General features: G+C 38.9%; 1 protein-coding gene across 1 annotated transcript; it reads right to left on the bottom strand.

Moving 5' to 3' along the window:
- Positions 1 to 992: 992 nt before the first annotated feature.
- On the bottom strand, positions 993 to 9,599 carry NDUFA4 (NDUFA4 mitochondrial complex associated). Its single transcript, XM_007944068.2, has 4 exons — positions 9,558 to 9,599; positions 8,217 to 8,305; positions 7,677 to 7,737; positions 993 to 1,049 (listed from the first exon to the last, which is right to left on the bottom strand). The coding sequence occupies exons 1-4, from the start codon at positions 9,597 to 9,599 to the stop codon at positions 993 to 995; spliced, it is 249 nt and encodes an 82-aa protein (XP_007942259.1).
- Between the last annotated feature and the right edge of the window lie 11,611 nt (positions 9,600 to 21,210).

Here is a 21,210-nt window from a genome sequence, read left to right as displayed (position 1 = left end):
TAACGTGGGAATTGGTCAGTTTTGCTACCCCATTAGAGTTAAAATGAGCCATCCCAAAGACAGAAAGAGGGGATCTCCCTACCATGAAGAAAACCAGGAGTGGACAGCTTCCTTTGAACCCAAGATCCCTGTGCCAAACTTCCTCAACCCAGAAGAGAGCTCTAACACTTCGCAGAGACAGTGACAGATGGTGGCAGCAGGACCAGACCAATAGGAGACTGAGCACAAGAGAGCTTCCAGATCCACAAGCAAGAAAGCCAAGCGCCTTTGGGCTGAGGCTGACTGACAGAGTGGGGTGTCCCTAGTCATTATCAACAGAGCTAAAAGAGCTCTGTAACATCTGCCCAAGCAGGGCAGAGGCCAAGGAACTACAAGGCCAGCCAGAGAGAGGTGAGCTTGTGGGCATTACTGAGAAGCTATCCTGACTGAAGAACTGTATTCTTGGTCATTTCTGATCCTGAATTGTAACCTGTTTACTTCCCTAATAAATACCATAATTTTGAGTATTATCTGTGAGTTCTGTGTGGCCACTACAAACCAAGTAGAGAATGCCATGGAAGGGACTGTTGGTGGCAGAACTGGTCAAAAGTTTGGAGGGTGGAGGCATTTCTGACCTTTGCCTCATACGAAATCAGCCTTGGGCTCTTGATCTCGATCCTCCTCTTCCCTTATTAAATCAGAGGTCAGACATTCTCCCCATGCCATTTTCAAAGCAGCTTAAAGCCCTATTTTCAAACTATACTAATAAACAGAAACTAAAGAAATTGTTTAAATTCTAAAAGTTTACTTCCTATATCCTAGCTATACAGTCAGAGCAGAGTTCAGCATTAAATAAAGAGATAGATCAAGTTTCAGATAATTTATTATTCAGTGTAAACCCCAACATGATTTTGTGCATTTGGGGAAGAAATATATCCTGGTTAAGTGGGAAATTGTGCGGATGGCTTCTGGAAGACCTTCATTATAAGCGGCTCTAAAGGAAAACATTTCATTTAGAAGTCAGGGCCTTCTTTCTTCAGTTTGCTGTAATCCACATTCACTGAGTAGAACTTGGAACAGAAAGAAAGAAAACTTAGATAATTTCTCAAATACACAAAAACAATACAGATATTTCAGAATTCTTTTTAGTTAGGTTTTTAGTAACAGTTATAGGCGTGAACTTTTTATTAAGAATCCTTAAAATGTCCTTGAAAAGTCATTCAAACACACTATACCTAAAACTCTAGTGCTTTAATGATAGTTTTGGAAAAGTAAAAATATTCAACCTCCCATAGAAAAGCAGTGTTGAACTAGTCTGTTAGTCAAACATATATAACTCTTATTTTTCAAAGTGAATAATTAATAATTTTTTCTAACATATACCTCCGGGAGCTCTGGTAGCATAGTGGCTAAGACACTTGCCTGCTAATCAGACGGCTGGCGGTTCAAACCCACCAGCCACTCCTCGGAAGGAAGGTTGGGCAATCCTACTTCCGTAGTGATAACTGCCTCGGAAACCCAAGGAGGGGTCGCTATGAGTCGGGGCCGACTCGACGGCACATAACAACAACAACAACAACAACAAACATATACCTCCAGTTCTTAAAAAGTTTTACTTCCATCTCTAAGTATGCAAGTAAATCTCTATCAAAATAAAGGAATACTCAGAATTACCATCCCTACACTTGGTTAACTGCTATAATTTAGATGGGAGAAATCTCACAACCAAGAGAGGTTGCTTATATAAGATAATACTATGTCATGTGGTTTATTTAACTTTGCAGACACAAACTGGCTTACCTCAACAGCTTCTGTATGTTCTCTCTTTCACTTCAAAGTGTCATTAATTTCACAGTGGGCCTAACCCAGACTGAATCCGTATCAAACTGAAACTTGATCACCTCTGGTCCAATGGCTTTTAAATAATAATATATTTTTACATGTTTAAAATTTCCAGAAATGTCCTTGTATTCTGCTAAATGGATTCTGAAAACAAATCTTACTAGTAGTATAGTGTCTAAGGCATTTGCCTGGTAACCAGAAGGCTGGTGGTTCAAACCCCCAGACACTCCTCGGAAGGAAGGTTGGGCAGTCTACTTCCATAGTGATAACACCTCGGAAACCCAATGAGGGGTCGTAATGAGTCGGATCTGACTCCACAGCAGGGCACTGCATTTGTTTTTTATAATCTTAGGTTTACTCATTCTTGTGCCAAATACTGAAGAAGTTGTGCTATAATGATTTTTTCTTTTATCATTGGTTTAGGAGCTCTGGCAGCGTAATGCCTAAGGCACTTGACTGCTAACAAGAAGGCTAGCAGTTCAAACCTACCAGCCACTCCTCGGAAGGAAGGCTGGGCAATCTACTTCCGTAGTGATACTGTCTCAGAAACCCAAGGAGGGGTTGCTATGAGTCAGGTCTGACTTGACGGCACATAACAACAACAACAATATTTGGTTTAAAAATGTTTTGAAAGGCAAAAATCAAGATTCTCCTTTCATTTTTATTTTTTTAATCCCCCGAAAAAATAACAGAACTGTAGAGTCATCAACATTTTCTTCAGGTTTTTAAAGCAAGAAACTCACAAATTTTTATTCATTATTTCACCAAACACCTCTCTTTATTTCTAATAATCTATCTTAAACTCTTATCTCTAATTAATAAACTTATTTTACTTGACTTTTAAAGAGAAATTATCAGGTTGTAAAATATACTGCCAAATTATCCTTGAAATATAAACATATGGACACAGACTTTTAAAGACAGAAAATTATAATTAAACCATAAAGTATTATTATTTTTTCTGACAGTATTAAGAAGCAACTGAATCTAGGCAATAAGATTTTAAAGAAACTAACTGTGCTATCCTCTGATGTACTAACAAAATATAAGAAAGAATATTTACAGAAGGATCTATTAAGAAGAAAATAAGTATGTGCTGGGTTCTTCTGATAGATGCCAGATACCACACTACATGTTTTACATATATCTCAATTATTGCAACAACCCTACTCACTCTTATTTAGAAGAGGCAACTAAAGATCAAGTTACATGACTTTGCCACTGAATATTCAAGAGGCAGGATCAAGCCTCTAAATCTATGCACTTTCCACCCTACCAAGTTGTGTCATCAAAATAAAAAAATTGGCTATTTGATTTAGTACTCTCTAGAAGAGGTACCATGACCAAAGTATATGAGTGTTCAGAACTCCTTACCAGATATACCTACATGATAAAGATGGATCATTGCTGATGATCAGCTATCATTGCTGATGACAGCAACTTTTAAGGGAATTATTACCTTTTGTTGATTCTAAGCACCCCAATCTTCTAATTTGCTTTCCACATCCCTAAATAAATCTGCCCACGAGAAATAAAAATGTACTGGCCAAGTTGAAACAAGCCATCTGATCTGTAACTTACATTTTTGCTCAAAAAAAGAAAATACAAGCAGGCATTCTGAATTGTTTCTCTAAGTTTGTTTAAAAAATTCTATTCCAGAGAAAATGATTCAACACCCAAGAAACTTAAAAAAAAAAAATGGTCTTGGTCCTTTTATCAAAGGGTGTATTGGAGTCTCTGAATATGTATAATGGATATATGTATATGTATCAAGCTTCCCAGATGATCCTGACAAGGAAGTAAGTTACTAATACCCTGAAACATGGTAACACAAAAGAAGTGATGCCAGTACAAGGCCAAGTGAAATCAGAAATGGAACGTGTTACTGCTACAAAAATCTAATGTGTATGGCATTGGAGGCTGTAAAAATGATGAATCATATTATATAATGGCAAAATATTTAGTCACCTGCTATAGCTTAGAAGATAGACTAGGTCCCTAAAGAGTCTGTAGTTGTAGGAAAAAACTTTGGAAAACAGATGTAAGTGGTGTACATATGGCTGGTTATTGTTGGTTCTATCAAGGTATTAAAGTTCGTACAACTGGGCAATTTGTAAGCAGAAATAAAAGGAAACTGAGTCTATGAGTCTAGAAATTTGGGAGCCTGGAGTGAATGGGACCTAATGCCTCTAAATTCCATACAGCAAGACAGAATATTGTCTAGTCTAGCCCTCACCTATGAGACTTGATCTCTAACCCACTGAGATCAAGTCCAACTTGTTTTGGCAAACCATAAGTGAGGGGAATTGATAGCTGCCACTTCTGTGTGGTTCCTCCAATGCTCTTTTCCCTGTCACAAGGCCCAAATTGTCAGGTAAGAGCTACTTATTCACCTTAGGATAGGAGTAAGAGAACTAGAAGTATAGCAGTCAACTTATGAAGGACATATGAGTGAAAATTAAACCTTTGTTGTAAACCACTAAGATTTGAGGATTATTTGTTGCCATTATTAAAACCCATTGCCATTGAGTCGGATCTGACTCAAAGAACTCCTCCTTGGGTTTCCGAGGCGGTATCACTATGGAAGTAGATTGCCCGAACTTCCTTGCCATTATTATAACCTAGCAAAAGCTGACTAGTACAAACACGAGAGAGACTAAAGTAAGATTCACAGGTCCAACAATGCTTTTCAACTGAATAAAATATCCCAAAGCAAAGTTCAGAATATGTTGTGACTTTCCCAACTGTTGCTCTAGATATCCTCAAGGTGGTGGTGGTAGTTAGCTGCTAGCAAGTTGACTCCAACTCATGAGGATCTTATGTACTGAAGAAAGAAAATATAGCCCAGTCCTGTGTCATCCTCACAATCAACAGTATATTCCAGTCCATTGGTATAACTGCTGTGCCAAGCCATCTCACTTATCTACAAGGCAGCAAGCCTTCACTGTCTGTCCAGCAGAATATGTCGTCTCCTTTTCTTCCTCTTTTCGAATGGTTCTGTTCATTGTCAGTACCTAGACCTTTCCTCTTTTCCCCACCTGCATATATGGATGTGGGGAACTTACTTGTCCTTTTAATTCATAGGTACCCACATTAAGGGACTACACTTCAACATAAAAGTCAACTCGCACATCTGAAGCTTCTACACTTGAAACTGAATGGAACATCTGAGTTGTTTCCTTTGAGAAAGCAGGGCATTTTTTTCATGCATGGAAACAATGAAATGATATGGTGGCTAAAAAGACAAATTGGAACAACAAAAAAAAAATTTTACTATTCACCACTGTTCCTTCTTTTAGGCACAGAGGAGAATCATTTCCCTGCCTCCTGTGCAGTTATATGGAGACATATGACTCATTTCCAGCCAATGGCAAACACCAATTCCAATCCTGGTCCTTACAAATATGCTCATGATCCTCCAGACCTTTCTACTGTGTGTCAATCTTATTCTAGAGGTCAGAGGTCTCAGATGGCAGAGCTACAAGATGCAAGAGGGCCTGACCCACACTGGACCTTGAGTTGGCTTTATTGTGTTTAAAATGGGAGAATATTTTCACAAATAATATATGTAAAATGGACCTATATCTTGATTATATAAAAAACTATTACAACTCATTATTCGTAAAAGCAAAAAAGTGAAGGGGAAAACCAAATATCCATCAACTGATAAATGGGTAAATAAAATGTGTCTACCCATGCAATAGAATATTCTAGGGCAATTAAAAGAAAAAAAAAGTAGTAGTAGTACTGACATGTTACAACGTAAATGAACCTTGAAAATTTTATGCTAAGTGAAAATAATCAGTCACAAAGGACCATATATTGCATGATTCCATCTATATGAAAAGTCCAAAACAGGCAAACCTATACATAAAAAGTATATTAGTGGTTGCCTAGTGCTGGGAGGGGAGCTCTGGTAGCAAGTGCCTAAGGCATTTGACTGCTAACCAGAAGGCTGATGGTTTAAACCCACCAGCCACTCCTCAGAAGGAAGGTTAGGCAATCTACTTCTGTAGTGATACTGCCTTGGAAACCCAAGGAGGAGTCACTGAGTCAGGTCCAAGTCGACGGCATATAACAACAATAACAAGTGCTGGGAGGTGTTGGCTAAGGTATGCAAAATTTCTTTTTAGGGTAATAAAAGTGTTTCAGTCCAGAGCAAAGAAGAGTGAAGAAAATGAAAGACGCAAGGAAACAATCAGTCCAAAGGACTAATGGACCATGCAAACCCCAGCCTCCATGATCATGAGACCAGGAGAACTAGATGAGTCTTACTAACACTGCTGACAACTGCAAAGGATCATAATACAGATCTGGGATAGAGTGGAAGGAAAATGTGGAACAAAACTCAAAATCACAAAAAAGATCACACTTACTAATCTGATAGAGACTGGTGAAACCCCAAGACTATAGCCCTTAGTCACTCTTCAAACCCAGAACTAGAACTCATCAATGTGGCTCAACTTTCAGCCAAACGATAGACAAGCCTATAAGGTCAACAGTAACACCAGGAGGTATACACTCATCAAACAATCAACCATTTGAGATCAAAAGGGTAGCATGTGCCCAGAGAGGAAGCTTAGAAGCCAGGAAGGGATAGGAAAAAAAGATGAAGGGAAATGGTAAACACAGGGAGGAAGTGAGAAGAGTGTTACAGGGACTGCAATGTCATAAAACATGTATGAATTGTTGAGTGAAAAATCAATTTTTTTCTGTAAATATTCACCCAAATCACAACAACAAATATATAATAATAAAAGTGTTCTAAAACTGATTGTGGTACTGGATACACAGCAGTGTAAATTCGAAGTCAACACTGAATTATATACACTTTAAATGAGTAAACCGTATGGTGGATTCTATCTCAATAAAACTCTTTTTCAAAAATAACATTACCTACCCCTCATATAACAAATAACTTCCATTCCTCAGTGGAAATTACCACCAAAAAAATGCTTTTTTATCCGCATTTCAAGGGCTGAATCTTTGTATGCAAAGAATTTTACACAGAAAGAAGGTTTTATCAGGGGATTCAATGAATGGTCCCAATCCATTAAATCATTCCTTGAAAGGGTAGTTCCACAGACCACTCCTCATGGAAGATGTTAAAAAGCCTATCTAAAAGGTTTAGGGTGAAATTTAAGTTTCAACTGACTTTCATTTCTTCCTATTAATCTTCACCTGAAATATTCCAAGCAAACCAACTAGAATAGACAACCAAACCATTCATACTACATTAATTCACTGCCGTCAAGTCGATTGTGACTAGTAGCGACCCTTCCTTGGATTTCAGAGGTGGTCTCTCTACTGAAATCGATTGCCCGTCCTTCCTTCCAAGGAATGGCTGGTGGGTTTGAACCTCTACCCTTCTGGTTAGGAAACAAATGCCTTAGGCACAATGTTAGTGCTGCTTAAAAGTGGACCAACAGCATCAGCATCATCTAAAATCTTGTTAAAAATGCACATTCTCAGGCCCCACAGCAGACCATCTGAATCAGAATCACTGGGGATAGAGCTAAAGAATATAGTTTACAAGTGGTACTTATGTACATTGAAGTTTGAGAACCACCGCACTAGACCATCTAAGAACTAAAGCAAGAAATGATAGCTATACCATCTCCCTTGTTCTCTCTAGTCAGTGGAACTGTGACATCTTGATTTCAAATTCAGAGTTTCAAGACTGTGAATAAAATCCCTACAAAAAATATTACAACACTATGCTATTTTAGTTTCACAGAACAATCTAGCAGCCCCTCAAAGTTCAATATAATGAAATTTTACTTGTATATTCAATTTCATGGAAAACTACTCCATGACAATGATTAAAATATACTTTCCAGAAATACTGAACTTACCTTGTATTGATCATTAGGACCAAGTTTGTTCCATGGCTCTGGATTATTCTTTCTGTCCCAACTGCAAAGAATAAAGCAGTATCTTGTTATATATACACTATTTAAAAGTGTTTTGCACTTTCTCAATCCTCCCTATGCCTGGTTTTCCAGCTGAAAAATAGAGACATTCTCTACTGTGGAAAAGCAGGCAAAAAGAAACAAAAAAAAAACAAAAACCTATTAGCCATATCACTATCCCAGCAGGAGGGAGAAAAGGAAAAAGAACTAACATATGTTAAAACATTTACATATGCCAGGAATCATGATTAAGCATTTTATAAAAGCAATTGTTATTATCTCAACTTTCACAACATTATAAGGCAGATATTAGCAGTTCTTCTTCACCAGTAAGAAATAAGAAAAGTAACAGAACTGGCATCTAAACTTATTAAGTATAAAACTCAGGTTCTTTCTACTACTTAATGTTGCTTCCCTAGAAACACTGTGCTCCTAAATCAGCTTGATAAACCATCAGTGTTCTAAACATTTTTAAGAATTTACCTGACATCTGGATTAAACAACGCCAGACGCAAAACATACAGTGCTGCCCCAGTACCTCCAGCTCCAATAAATACGAAGAGAGGTATCAACTAGAATCAAACACAAAACAGACAAGAATAAATAACCATCTTCAAATATCTTAATAACTGCCAAAAGACTTTACAGTAGCTTCTATATACTGATCCCCAAGCCTCAATCTGCTATTCTGTCATGCAATGTTACACTAAAGTAAGATTTCTTATAACTGTATTCAAAGAAAGAAATGGAATTCCCAAAACATGTGAAAATGATTCTGGTTTAAGAGTCTCATCTTTTTAATGTGGGGGAAATTATATTCAAATTGAAAAAAAAAAAAGTATCAAATCTTTTTCACTTCTGTATACATCATTTCCACTACATTTCTCAGCTTCTCTTCTCTCTAGGCTTAAAACAAAATCTCTGTGACATAGAGTCCAAATAAATAAACAGAAACACATCTATTACAAATATTGGCTTAATGCATAATCTCTGAAAATGTACTGCTACCAAAGTCTGGGCTATTCAGGAAATTAGGATTTTAAGATGAAGATTAAAGACTGCGTAATTAAACTTTAGGAGCTCTAGTAATGTAGTGCCTGAGGCACTTGACTACTAACCAGAAGGCTGGCGGTTCAAACCCACCAGACACTCCTATGAAAGAAGGCTGGGCAATCTACTTCCGTAGTGATACCGCTTCGGAAAACAAAAGAGGGGTCGCTATGAGTCATATCTGAGTCGAAGGCAGTGCGTTTGATGTGGTTTGTAATTGAAATTTAGAACCACAACAAGTTCTCGGCTAGAGGAAAAAAAATTAGAACTGCAAAAGAACTCTTGACTGCAGTAAGTTCTGGATTACCATACATCCCAAAATGTCAATACAAAATAAGGATTCCAAAATTATGGACCCCTTCCTTAAATATGCCCCAAGAACTGGTGGTGCAATGCGGTGAGTTTTAGACCCTTATGTGGCGAAAAACACACAGGGATTCTGATGTTTGCTTGTCTCTGACCCACACAGCCTCCGACCAATCTGCAAGAGGATGAGGCCACCAGACTGTTCTAAAATACGCTAGTTCATTTTCCTCACAGGTGTCACTTACCTTCCGCCTCCCAACCAAAACCCCACAACGCATGGTGTGCAAGGTCAGAACTCAAGGGCCTGAAGGCAACGAGGCCGGCAGCCAACACAAGGCAGGAAGACAGTGGTCCGCCCTGAGAAACTTGTTTGTGGCTGTGAAGAAAGAACCTCCCGGGGACCGAGGCAGCCGGACCCTGACACAATTCGGACAGGTGAGGACACTAGGAACTGGGTCGCGAACTTACGCTCGGGTGTTTCTTTGCCTGACCGATGATCTGGCGGAGCATGTTTGCGGCAGAGGTCTTCGGGTCCAGAAGAAGAGAACTAACTCGGCAGGCCCAATATCGAGGACTCGCTACACTCAACACTTGCGGGCGTCCAAAGTCACCCACGGCCTCCTACCTGAAGGACCCTTGGCTCCGAGGGCAGCCTGCGGCAAGAGGGCCCGGATGCGGCTGTCCATAAAAGTGCCTGCTTTGATCCAGAGTCTCATGCGTTTGGCCTAACCTGCCTGGACTATCATTATTCCACTTCAAAGAGAAACACAGTTAATTCCTGTGCTACGTCTATTTCTGACGGGAAATTTGTTACATCGAAACTACGACCTTTCCATTGACAAGACAGGCAATTTCCCGGGTGGCCACGCATTGAGAAATAGCAAGGGCGGGCGGGCGGTTAGACCTTGCGCTGGGAGAACTGGGACCTCTCTCGCAGCGCCTGCAAACGGGTCTGCGCACCGAGACGCTGGGGGCGCGCGTGCCGGGCGCGCGCGTGTCGGCCCTGACCGCCGCTGAGGGAGCTTCGCGGCGCCTCTGGCGGCCGAGCGCCAGGCGCCTGGAGGGTAGGTCGGGTCTCCTGCTGCTAAGGTCAGCGGCTGCGGTTTAAAAAGCCTGCAGCTGCTTCCTGTCTTAGGCTGTCGCTGAAAACTAGTAAATGACTTAAAGATGACAATGGTTCTTTCAGTGTACTCTCTAATCCTTTTGTTTGTCGCCTTCGGTTAATGTTCATCGCTACAAAGACCTGTGCGGCACGCCACCATCCTTTCATTGGTCCCGAAATTGCATTCTTAAAATATGTTTTCAGAGGTCTTTTTCACCCCCAAGCCAGTTTTCACTCATTTTCTTTTACCTGAAAATCTTACATGGGACAGGGTCTATGTTAAGGCGCTGGAGGTAACAACAATAAACCCGGCAATCTGAACCCTGTTCAATTTAAAGTATTAATCAAGTGATCTCGTCAGTAATTGGGAGTAGGAAAGGGTGGAGGCGAGGGGAGGAGTAACGTTTCCTCTAGACCAAACCAAAAACCAAACACACTGCCATCGAATGTATTCTGACTCATAGCGACCCCCATTTCGTTTCCGAGACAGTATATCTTTACGGAAGTAAATTGCTCTGTCTTCCCTAGAGTGGCTCGTGGGTTTGAACTGCCAACCTTCTGATTAGCAGTCAAATGCCTTAGGCACTGCGCCACCAGAGCTTCTTTTATGCTAGACAGATCTGGACAATAAGCAGGTGAAAACGGAAGAGGCATGAAACTTGTACGTGAAGGTCAAAAGTTAGACCATTTGAGAAGCTGTGGGAGCTCTAGTACAGCTGAAGGTTGAAGAGAGAAAGCAAGCCAGGGATCAGATCTGTAAGGCCAATGACCACTTGCAAATCATGAGTTTCATGCAGAGAGCATTGGGAAGTTAAGCTAACACAAGATGTCTGCTTTTGAATGATTGCTTAGTCTAAAAAGGAATAGATTTGAGTGGATGGTATGAAATATGAGCCTGTTTAAAGGTCCATTGCAATAGTCTATAGCAACAGTAATAACAGAGAATGGTAGCTTGAATTAGTGTAGGAAATGTGATGGTTAAGAAAGGAACTCAAAGGTTGGTCTTAGTGATTGTTGAAAGTGAAGTGATGAGAGGGAAGAGTCAAGGATGATTTCATAGATTTAGTTTACACTAGTTGTGTAAATGCCGTGGCCATTGATTTTGACAAAATCACCAGAGAATGTACTTAAGTATCTATGTAAGATGCAAGTGAGTTTTGGGTTTCTGTGAATTAAAAGAGAGATCTAGATTAGAGGAATACATTTAGGACTCAGTTTATTGACAGGTATTGCAGCCATGACTAATTGAGATTTCTTGTGGGGGTGGGAAGAGTGAGAAGAGAGACAAAGAGGACCAGCTTGATAAATTCCAAAAGGTAATTGAGGTTAAAAAAAAAAAAGATAGTGGCTATAAAGATGATATGTCATGAAGCTTATGAAGACTCTTGGTGTTATTAGGTGCCATCAAGTTGTCTCCGACGCATAGTGACCCTATGTACAACAGAACAAAATACTGTGTGGTCATGTGCCACCCTCACAATCCTTCCTGTACCTGAACCCTTCATTGCAGACACTGTGCCAATCCATCTTCTTAAGGGCCTTCCCCTTTTTTGTTGACCCTCCACTTTACCAAGCATGATATCTTTCTCCAGGAAATGGTCCCTTCTGACAGCATGACCGAAGTAGGTCAGACAAAGTCTAGCCATTCTTGCTTCCAAGCAGCATTCCAGCTGCACTTCTTCCAGGACAGATTTGTTAGTTCTTTGGGCAGTCTGTGGTACTTTCAGTACTCTTCACCAACACCACAACTCAAAAGCATCAACTCTTCTTCTGTTTTCCTACAATGAATATTGTCTAGCTCTCACATGCATGTGAGGTGATTGAAGCTACCATAGCTTGGGTTAGGCATACCTTAGTCTTAAAGGAAACGTCTTTGCTCTTCAGCCCTTGAAAGAGGTCTATTGCAGCAGATTTGCCCAGTGCAATACATCATCTGATGTCGACTGCTGCTTCCACTGGTGTTGATTGTGAACTAAGTAATATGAAATCTTTGACAACTTCAATCTTTTCTCTGTTTATCATGATGCTGCTTATTGGTTCAGTTGTGAGGATTTTTGTTTTCTTTATGTAATCCATACTACAGACTGTCTTTAATCTTCATCAATAAGTACTTCAAGTCATCCTCAATTTCAGCAAGCAAAGTTGTGTCATCTGCGTATCACAGGTTGTTAATGAGTCTTCCTCCAATCCTGATACCACATTCTTCTAGTCCAGCTTCTCAGATTATTTGCTCAGCGTACAGATTGATTAAGTATGGTGAAAGGACTGACAACACTCAAGCACTCCCTTCCTGTTTTTAAACTATGCAATATCCCCTTGTTATGTTTGAACAACAGCTCAGCAAATCTTTATTATGTACTCAATCTGTACCAGGTACTCCTCTAGTTACTGCAAATATGGCAGTGAACAAGAAAATTGTTTTGCCCTATTGGAATAGATGCAACAGAAAAAGAGAAAACAGCACGTTTGCTCTTAAAGATTCTGCTGGTATATAACACATGTTACTTCTTACCTCTCACTTGCTAGTAAAGCAAGTCATTTCATCTCACAATGTGCTGGTTGGGAAGATAGATATGACAAGGTAATTTTAGATCATTATAAGGAAAGCTGAATAATTAGATAGGGAATGACATGATAGGGGTGAGGGAGAAATGGTTGTTTTAGTGAGTGTTAGAGGCAAACTAGTGAAGATTTGGAGGAAGAATATTCTGATTTGCAAGATTGATTTGAAGATAAAAAGAAATGCTCAAGGGAGGTCAGTGTGTCTGACCCAAAATAAATGAGATGGATAGCAGAGGAAAATGAGATCAGAGATGTTGTAAAAGTGTCCCTTACAGACTACCGTTAATGTACAATGGCAGGCAAAGAGTATGTTAGCAGCCTGTGTCAGTCACTACTGGCTACCGTTGACAAGATAGTATAATAAAGAAAAGGATTCAGAATAATTGTCCAGTTTGCAAGGTAGTAACAAGGAATTGTTCATTTGGAGACACCTAGAGTTGGAAGATACAACTGATTCTCATCTTCAGCCTGTATAAGATAACAGTGAGAAGGCATTTAGCTACAAAGATCAATTAAAATTAAAATTCTAGGTAATGATCCAATAAAGAATGTGGGCATCACACCTTTGTTAAGACATGTCAGTAGATTAAGGTGTCTCCAGTGAATCTTTACAACTGGATAGTTTTCAAGTATAAGGGCAAAGGGATAAGAGTCTGGCTTTCCTACCCAAACCTGATATGTTATTGTTGTTGTTGTTGTTGTTGTTATGTGCCTGATATAGTAAAAAAAAAACAAAAAACAAAAAACAAACCCTAGCCATTGGCATCCTGTCAATTCTGACTCATAGCAACCCTATAGGACAAAGCAGAACTGGCCCTTAGGGTTTCCAATGCTGCAAATCTTTATAGAAGCAAACTGCCACATCTTTTTCCTGCAGAGTTGCAGGTGGGTTCAGACCACTGACCTTTCAGTTAGCAACGAGGTACATAACCACTGTGCAACCAGTGTTCCTGAAATTAAGTGTAGAGGAAGAAAGAAATGTTTCTTAGAAAAAATTATGTGGCTATTGGTACATGAAGATGACTGGATTAAACAGTACTGAGAGAATCATCAACCTGGATTAAAGAGATTTTGACTGTTTGAGATGTGAAGTGATCCTTGGGCTCCCCAATCCTCTGGAGGTGAGAAACGGGTCATAAGATGTGCCCATTCTACAAGGAAGGCCTACCCTATTTTAATGCAAATAATGTGCACATTCTACATTTTTCATTCCACAATACACCTCATATGTTACTTTCATAAGCACACTATACCAATATTTTTTTTACATGTTGATTTCAGTTTTCTTTTTTTTTTTTCCTGTCCAGTGGATTTAATGTTAAGTCTTTGTCTTTGTGCCTGTTGACACAGAGGTTTTGTTCCCAGTAGCAAATCTCACCAGTTACCCTCTAGTTTCTAAACCAGCCACTTTTCCAGAAGGATTCCGTCTGTGCTCTGCAAACCACTTTCTCTAATGCAGGAAGGAATCACTTTTTCTGTCCCAGAACTGCTCTCACCAGGGCATTCGGCCTCAGCCTGGAGATGTATGAGTCTGTGTGCCCCCAGCTGGAAAGGCCACTCAAGCAGGGAAGGCCAGCACACTGCAGCCACACACAGCCATCTGACTGGTTAGCTGCTGGACTTAGGCCATTTAAATCTCCTGCCCATACAGAAGTTACAGAGTGGGCATAAGAGCTTGGGGATCAGAGGGGTCACGTGGATAAGATGAGTTCAGCTGGCTGCCTTGGGGCCCCGCAGACTAAGGCAGTGAATGCCCTTGCCCACACTGTCCTGCTGCCCAGTTTCATATGGGGACTGCACCCCAGGACTAGGGCATATGCAGGTAATGAGCCCTGCCTGCTGTGGGACCACCCTGTGCTCTGGCTATGGCGGCCACACATGCAGTCCTCCATCTGACCCTCCACTGGTCTCCAGAGCAACCTATCTAGGTGCAGATCAACTACAAGGAACTCCACTGTTCTCAGGCCCAGTCATGAACTCCCCCAATGCAAATGCAGTTTCAGTTGCTCTGATTACCAGGGTACTACCAAACTCGATCCCTGATTTCTTGTCCACAGCTTAAACTTTTATTATGCAAATATGATCAAAATTAACGCTTTTGGACTATTGAATGAGGGTGAAAGAGTCCAAAATTCATTTCTGGAAATGTCATAAGATGTGTGCAGTATATGCATGTGTGTGCTGTGCAGAACTTTTTAACATAATTCCTTCATTTCCACCCACTATAAGTATGTGCGTGTTATTTAAGTCAGCGCACTATTTGTGGTAAATACAGTATTCTCTAATGCCCTCATTTAGTGGATCTAAGGCAAGACCTCCCAAAGGTGAAGCAAGAGCCACAGAGAAAAGTGAACTCCAGCTAATTCTCAGATAGCAAATTCAGGAAAATTTCCCACCTGCAGTGAGCATCAACTTCTATCCAGTGAGATTTCAGGACCAGAATGTGTCTTCTTTCCCTGTTTAAATAGGATCATTTGTTATGGTTATCCAAGCTCTGTTCCACCACTGTATTTTGTGTGCTGGGGAGAAATAACTTGTCTTATTTGCTTCATAGGTTTCCAGATCAAAAGCTGACTTAACCAGAACTAATATACAGACTATAGCCTCGCTCATAAATCATGGACTCTGCCTTAGGCTGGGCTCTCTAGTGGAGCAAAACTAGTAATATATATATATAGAGAGAGAGAGAGAGAGAGAGAGAGAGAGAGAGAGATTTTTTTTAAAATGGCTCACAAAATTGTAGAGACTAATGTAAAAAAACTTCAAGTCATTGTCACCAACTTATAACCCTATAGGACAGAGTAGAACTGACCCATGAAGTGTCCAAGGCTGTGAGATTTTTATGGAAGCAGATTGCCACATCTTTTTTCTGTGGAATGGCTAGTGGATTTGAATCAGCACCCTTTGGTTAGCAACTGAGCAGTTAACCACAGCTAGTCCCAAATCCATGAGTCAGGCTGCAGACTGAAGGTTTTCTCATGACTCATGTGGTTGCAAGGGTTGATAAAACCAAAATCTGCAAGTCAGGCAGTAGGCTGCTTGTTCATGGGGTTACAGGAGACGGTGAATCCGAAATCTACAGAAGGCATCTTATGTCTTAAGATCCAGAGGTCAGAGGATGATGCAGGATCAGAAAGAGAAAACAGGCTTTATCAGAATATCCATATATACTATGGATATGTGCAGGCCACACACCCACAAGGAAACTCCTTCCAACTGACTGGCTGCTAAGGTCTCTGGGTGGCACAAATGGCTTGCACTTGGCTGGTAACCCACAGCCTGCCTGTTCGAACCCCCCAAGCAACACTTTATGGAAGATCCAGGACTGGTGAGTGGCTTCTGTAAAAATCACAGCCAACCCAACCCCAGAGGCTACAGAGTTTCTCCAAATGAATATACAAACAAATGCCCACAACTGATTGGCTGCCGACATCAGATCACAAAATGCCAGACGATTACATAATGACTGCCAAACTACTAAGAACCATGGCCTCACCAAGTTAACATATAACAGTTACCATCACGGACTCTGAGCTGGAAATTATGACAAAATGGCTTTTAGGTGATCGTGTGGTAAAGAGGGTGAATGTATCTTTGAGAAAGGAGAGAGAGATGAATGATTGTAATCAGAAGGGCAGATTGTGGTAGACTGTCTTTTTGTTTACAAATTTTAATGTCCTTAAAGGGAAAAATTGTATTTTATCCCCCTGTTCTTTACAGGCTTGGCCAATGAAATATGCAAAAGCAAATAAACTGAAAATAAGACTGCAGAACCTGTGAAGTCTGTGGCATTATATTGGACTTTCAGAATAATCAAGCAAAGAAAGGGAAAAAATTGCATTCTGTGTAGACAGAGTAGCCTGAACAAAGCAGAGAGACGTAAAAATTCACAGTGTAAGTGCGTAATGTGTGGAAGAAATTTATGAGTTCACTGTGATGAAAAGGAGTTTTTGGGGAAAAAAAAGGTGGAAAAAAAAATAGGTTAACCCAAACATTTGAGAATTTTAGGTTTGGAAATTTATCCTTTTGCTAGTGAAGACGAATTAAAAACTTTTGTTAAACAATTGTAAAGTATAAGATCTTAATAAATGGAGATATATTTTAGCATCTCAATCTGAGATGTGTACCTTCTGGATTTCTTGTTTCCTTGTGTCGTTGCTTGATTTGATTTTGTGAACAATTTTAGATTACACACAAAAAAACCCCTAAATATTAGTTGTTCAAATGAAATGTAAGTTGTGTAATGAATAGTTCTAAAAATGTAAGTTGTATGGTGAATCAATTGCACTCAAGAAAAAGGATTTTTTCTTCTATTCATACCTAGAAAATTCTGGAAGGTATAGTTGTTATCAGTGTGTGACAATAAAGAAATAGCTTCTTCAGAGAGGAATAATTTGATAAGTGAACCATGGAATACAATTATATTAATCCAAATTGAAGACAGACTCATATATATTTTACTCTGTTTCAATTTAGGAATTTAATTATTTTTCTTGCACATAAATTGGCAGCTGAAGTTCTTTTTCTGATAACACAAATACAAACTGCACCCTCAGTTGTTAATAAAGATTCTGCAGCTATCCTTAATCTAAAAATAAATACATTCTTTCACTAATATTTGGTTATTTAGCATAAAATGTATTTAATTACAAAATTTCTATTGGAAAATTTAAAACATTTTTTGGTCTGTGAAAGTTTGCTTATACTGTTACCAATCTCAAAGCTTCACATACTGTCATCAGTTTAAATTAAATACCAAAAGCACTTTGTGTACAAAATTCAATGAATACTAAAAAGCAGAGAAACTCCAGCAATTTTAAATAATGGTTACTTTTTTACACTGAAACCTTCTATTTAAATAGCATTTTAAGAAAATGGTGTATTTTACAGTTTTCAGAATATTACCCCAAATACCTATATCTTTGAATTGTAACTTCTTTTTTTAGAGTATCTATGTTCTAATTATGAGCTCTGGTGGCGTAGTGCCGAAGGCATTTGACTGCTAACCAGAAGGCTGGAGGTTCAAACCCACCAGTCACTCCTTGGGAGGAAGATTGGGCAATGTACTTCTGTAGTGACATCACCTCAGAAACCCAAGGAGGGGTCACTATGAGTGGGATCCAACTTGACAGCAGTGCGTTAGTTTTTATGTTCTAATTCTCTTCTACGTTGCTTTTTTAATTATCTCTCTCTTTGAAATTTCTATCTTCTATTTGTTTTTTTTTAAATTGTGATTAGGGTGAAAGAGCAAATTGGTTTCCCATTAAACAATTCATACATGTTTCGTGACATTCACTGCAATTCCTACGATGTAACATCACTCTTCCCAATTCCATCTTCACACTATTGTCTGTAGTGCTGTGATGAACATGGATATGCATGGTATCTATTAATGTCCCAGCTCTTACTCTGTAGGATATATACCCAGTAGTGGGATTGCTGAATAATGTGGTGTTTCTATTTTAAATTTTTTCAGGAAGCACCATACCATTTCCCACAGTGGTTGCACCATTTCACAACAGTGTGTAAGGTCCAGTCTCTCCACACCTTGCCAGCATTTGCTGTTTCCTGGTTTTTTTAACTTTGCTATTAATGCTGGGGTGAGATGATATTTCATTGTTGTTTTGATTTGCATTTCTCTAATGACTAATATCGAGTTTTGTGGTGTAGTAGTTAAGGTATTTGGGTGGTAACCAGAATGTTGTTGGTTCAAACCCACCAGCTACTCCACAGAAGAAACATGGGGCAGTTTGCTTCCATAAAGATTTACAGCTTTAGAAACCCAGCGGGGGTTGCTATGAGTCGGAATTGACTTGGTGGCAGTGAGTTTTTAGTTTAATGACTGATGATCAAGAGCATTTCTTCATTTATTTCTTAGCTGCTTAAATTTTTTCTTTGGTGAACTGACTGTTCATGTTCTCTGCCTATTGTTTAACTGGATTATTTATCTTTTATTGTTGAAGTGTGAAGTTTTCTGTAAATTTTAGAGAATAGTACATTGTCAGATATGTCATTGCTAAATTTTTTTTCCCTATCTACATTCTCTTTTTATTCTTTTGGTAAAGTATTTTTGATATACATAAATGTTTAATTTTTAGGAGGTCCCATTCATCTAGTTTGACTTCTGCTGTTTGTGTGTTTTTAGTTGTTTGATAGTGTATTTATGCCACATATTAGGGCCTGTAAGTTTGTCCCTATTTTCTCTTTGATGATCTTCGTGGTTTTAATTTTTACGTTTAGGTCTTTCATCTATCTTGAATTAGTTTTTGTAGATGATTTGAGATACGGATGCCATTTCATTTTTCTCCAAATGGGTATCTAGTTTTTCCAACACCATTTGTTAGACTACCTCTTCCCCATTTAATATGCTTTGGCCCCTTTTCAAAGATCAGGTGTTTGTAGGTGGATGGATTTACTTCTGGATTCTTATTTCTGTTCCATTAGTCTGTGCATCTGTCATTGTAGCAATAGTAGGCTGTTTTGACTACTGTGACTGTGTAGTAGCTTTTGAGACTGGGGAGTGTGAGACTTCCTACTTTGTTCTTCTTCTGTAGCAAACCAAAGCAAAAACCAAACTCACTGCTGTTAAGTCAACCCCGACTCATAGCGACCCCTCCTTGGGTTTCTGAGGCAGTATCTCTATGGAAATAGATTGTCCAATCTTCCTTCCGAGGAGTGGCTGGTGGGTTTGAACCGCCAGCTTTCTGTTAGCAGTCAAATGCCTTAGAGTCTCTTTCCTTTCCATATAAAGTTGATGATTGGTTTTTCCATTTCTTTATAGAATGATGATGGAATCTGGATCAGGGTTCCATTATATCTATAGATTCCTTTGAGTAGTATTGTCATATTTACAATATTAGTTCTTCCTATCCATAAACATGGTATTTTCCATTTATGTAGCTCTCTTTTTGGTTTCTTATATTAGAGTGTTTTGTAGTTTCCTTTGTATAACTCTTTTGTGTCTCTGTTAGACTTATTGCTAAGTACTTCATCTTTGTGGTGGTTATTTTAAATGGTATTGTTTTCCTGATTTCTTTTTCAGAGTTCTTTTTGTTAGTGTGGAAGAATCCAACTGATTTTTGTATGTTGTTCTTGTACCCTGCCATTTTCCCGAATCCTTCTATTTGTTTCAGTAGTTTTCTTGCTGAGTCTCTAGGATTTTCTATGTATAGTATCATATCATCTACAAATAAAGAGAGATTTACTTCTTATTTATCAATATAGTTGCCTTTTATTTTCCTTTCTTGCCTTATTGCTGTGGTTAGGACTTCCAATACAATATTGAATAGAAGTGGTGATAAAGGGCATCCTTATCTGGTTCCTGTTCTAAAAGGGAATATTTTTAGTCTCTCTCCATTGAAAATAATGTTGGCCTTTGGTTTTGTGTCTATGCCCTTAATTATGTTGAGGACTTCCCCTTCTATTCCTATTTTGCTGAGTGTTTTAGTCAAGAATGTGTAACACACCTACCCTATTGCCTGGATATATTAAAACCAAACCAAACAAAAAATCAGGGTGAAAGAAACCAACATAAATTCAACAAATTAATACAATAACACTACAATGTCTTGGAGACAACAGAAAACTTCATATCACACACACACACACACACACATACATACAAGAACAAATTGGAAGATTAAAAACCATACAAAAACAGCAAACAAATCCAGAAGATAGGTATGAAAATTTCAGAAATAGGTAATGCATAGAAAAGACAAAGGAATTGAGTTCAATCAGTGGACAACAGAATTAGTGACATTAAAGACAAACCTCTCAATATTAATCTGTTAGGGAAACAATCAGAAATAAATAAATAAAGCAGGCCTGAGACGTATATGAGTCACTATCAAGAGGAGTAACTTACATGTGACAAATTTCAGAACAAGAAGAGACCAAAACAAGCACCGAAAAAATTGTCAAAGATTTGTTGGAAGAAAACTTCCCTAATATCGTGAAAGAAAAGGAGATACACATTCAAGAAGCTCAACGAACCCAAAATAGAATCAACTCTGAAAGAAAATCACCAAGACTTAATATAATAAATTTTTAAAGCCAAAGACAAGAAAGAATCTTGAAAGCAGTACAGGAAAAGGGAAAAGTCTCCCACAAGGGAGAACCATTAAATTTAAACTCTAATTTTTGGCAAAAACCATGAAGATAAGAAGGCAATGGGATGACCCATATAAAACACTGAAAGAAAAAAACTGCCAACCAAGAATTATACATCCAGCAAAATTGTCTCTCAACTAATATGGTGAAATAAGGACATTCCCAAGAGAAATTAATGGAATTTGCAAAAACCAGACCAAACTTCCAAGATATGCTAAAGGGAGTCCTTTGGACAGACAATCAACAATGGCAGCCAACAACCAGAGATTAAGAGATGTGACAAAACCGCCTGCAAATCAACCAGATGTTTGTTGTTGTTGTTGTTAAGTGCCGTCGAGTCATTTC

Source organism: Orycteropus afer, unplaced genomic scaffold (genome assembly GCF_000298275.1).
Source record: "Orycteropus afer afer isolate SDZICR_OR568_19922 unplaced genomic scaffold, OryAfe1.0 scaffold00119, whole genome shotgun sequence".
Lineage (NCBI taxonomy): Eukaryota > Metazoa > Chordata > Mammalia > Tubulidentata > Orycteropodidae > Orycteropus > Orycteropus afer.
This window is presented reverse-complemented; position numbering and strand designations above follow the sequence as displayed.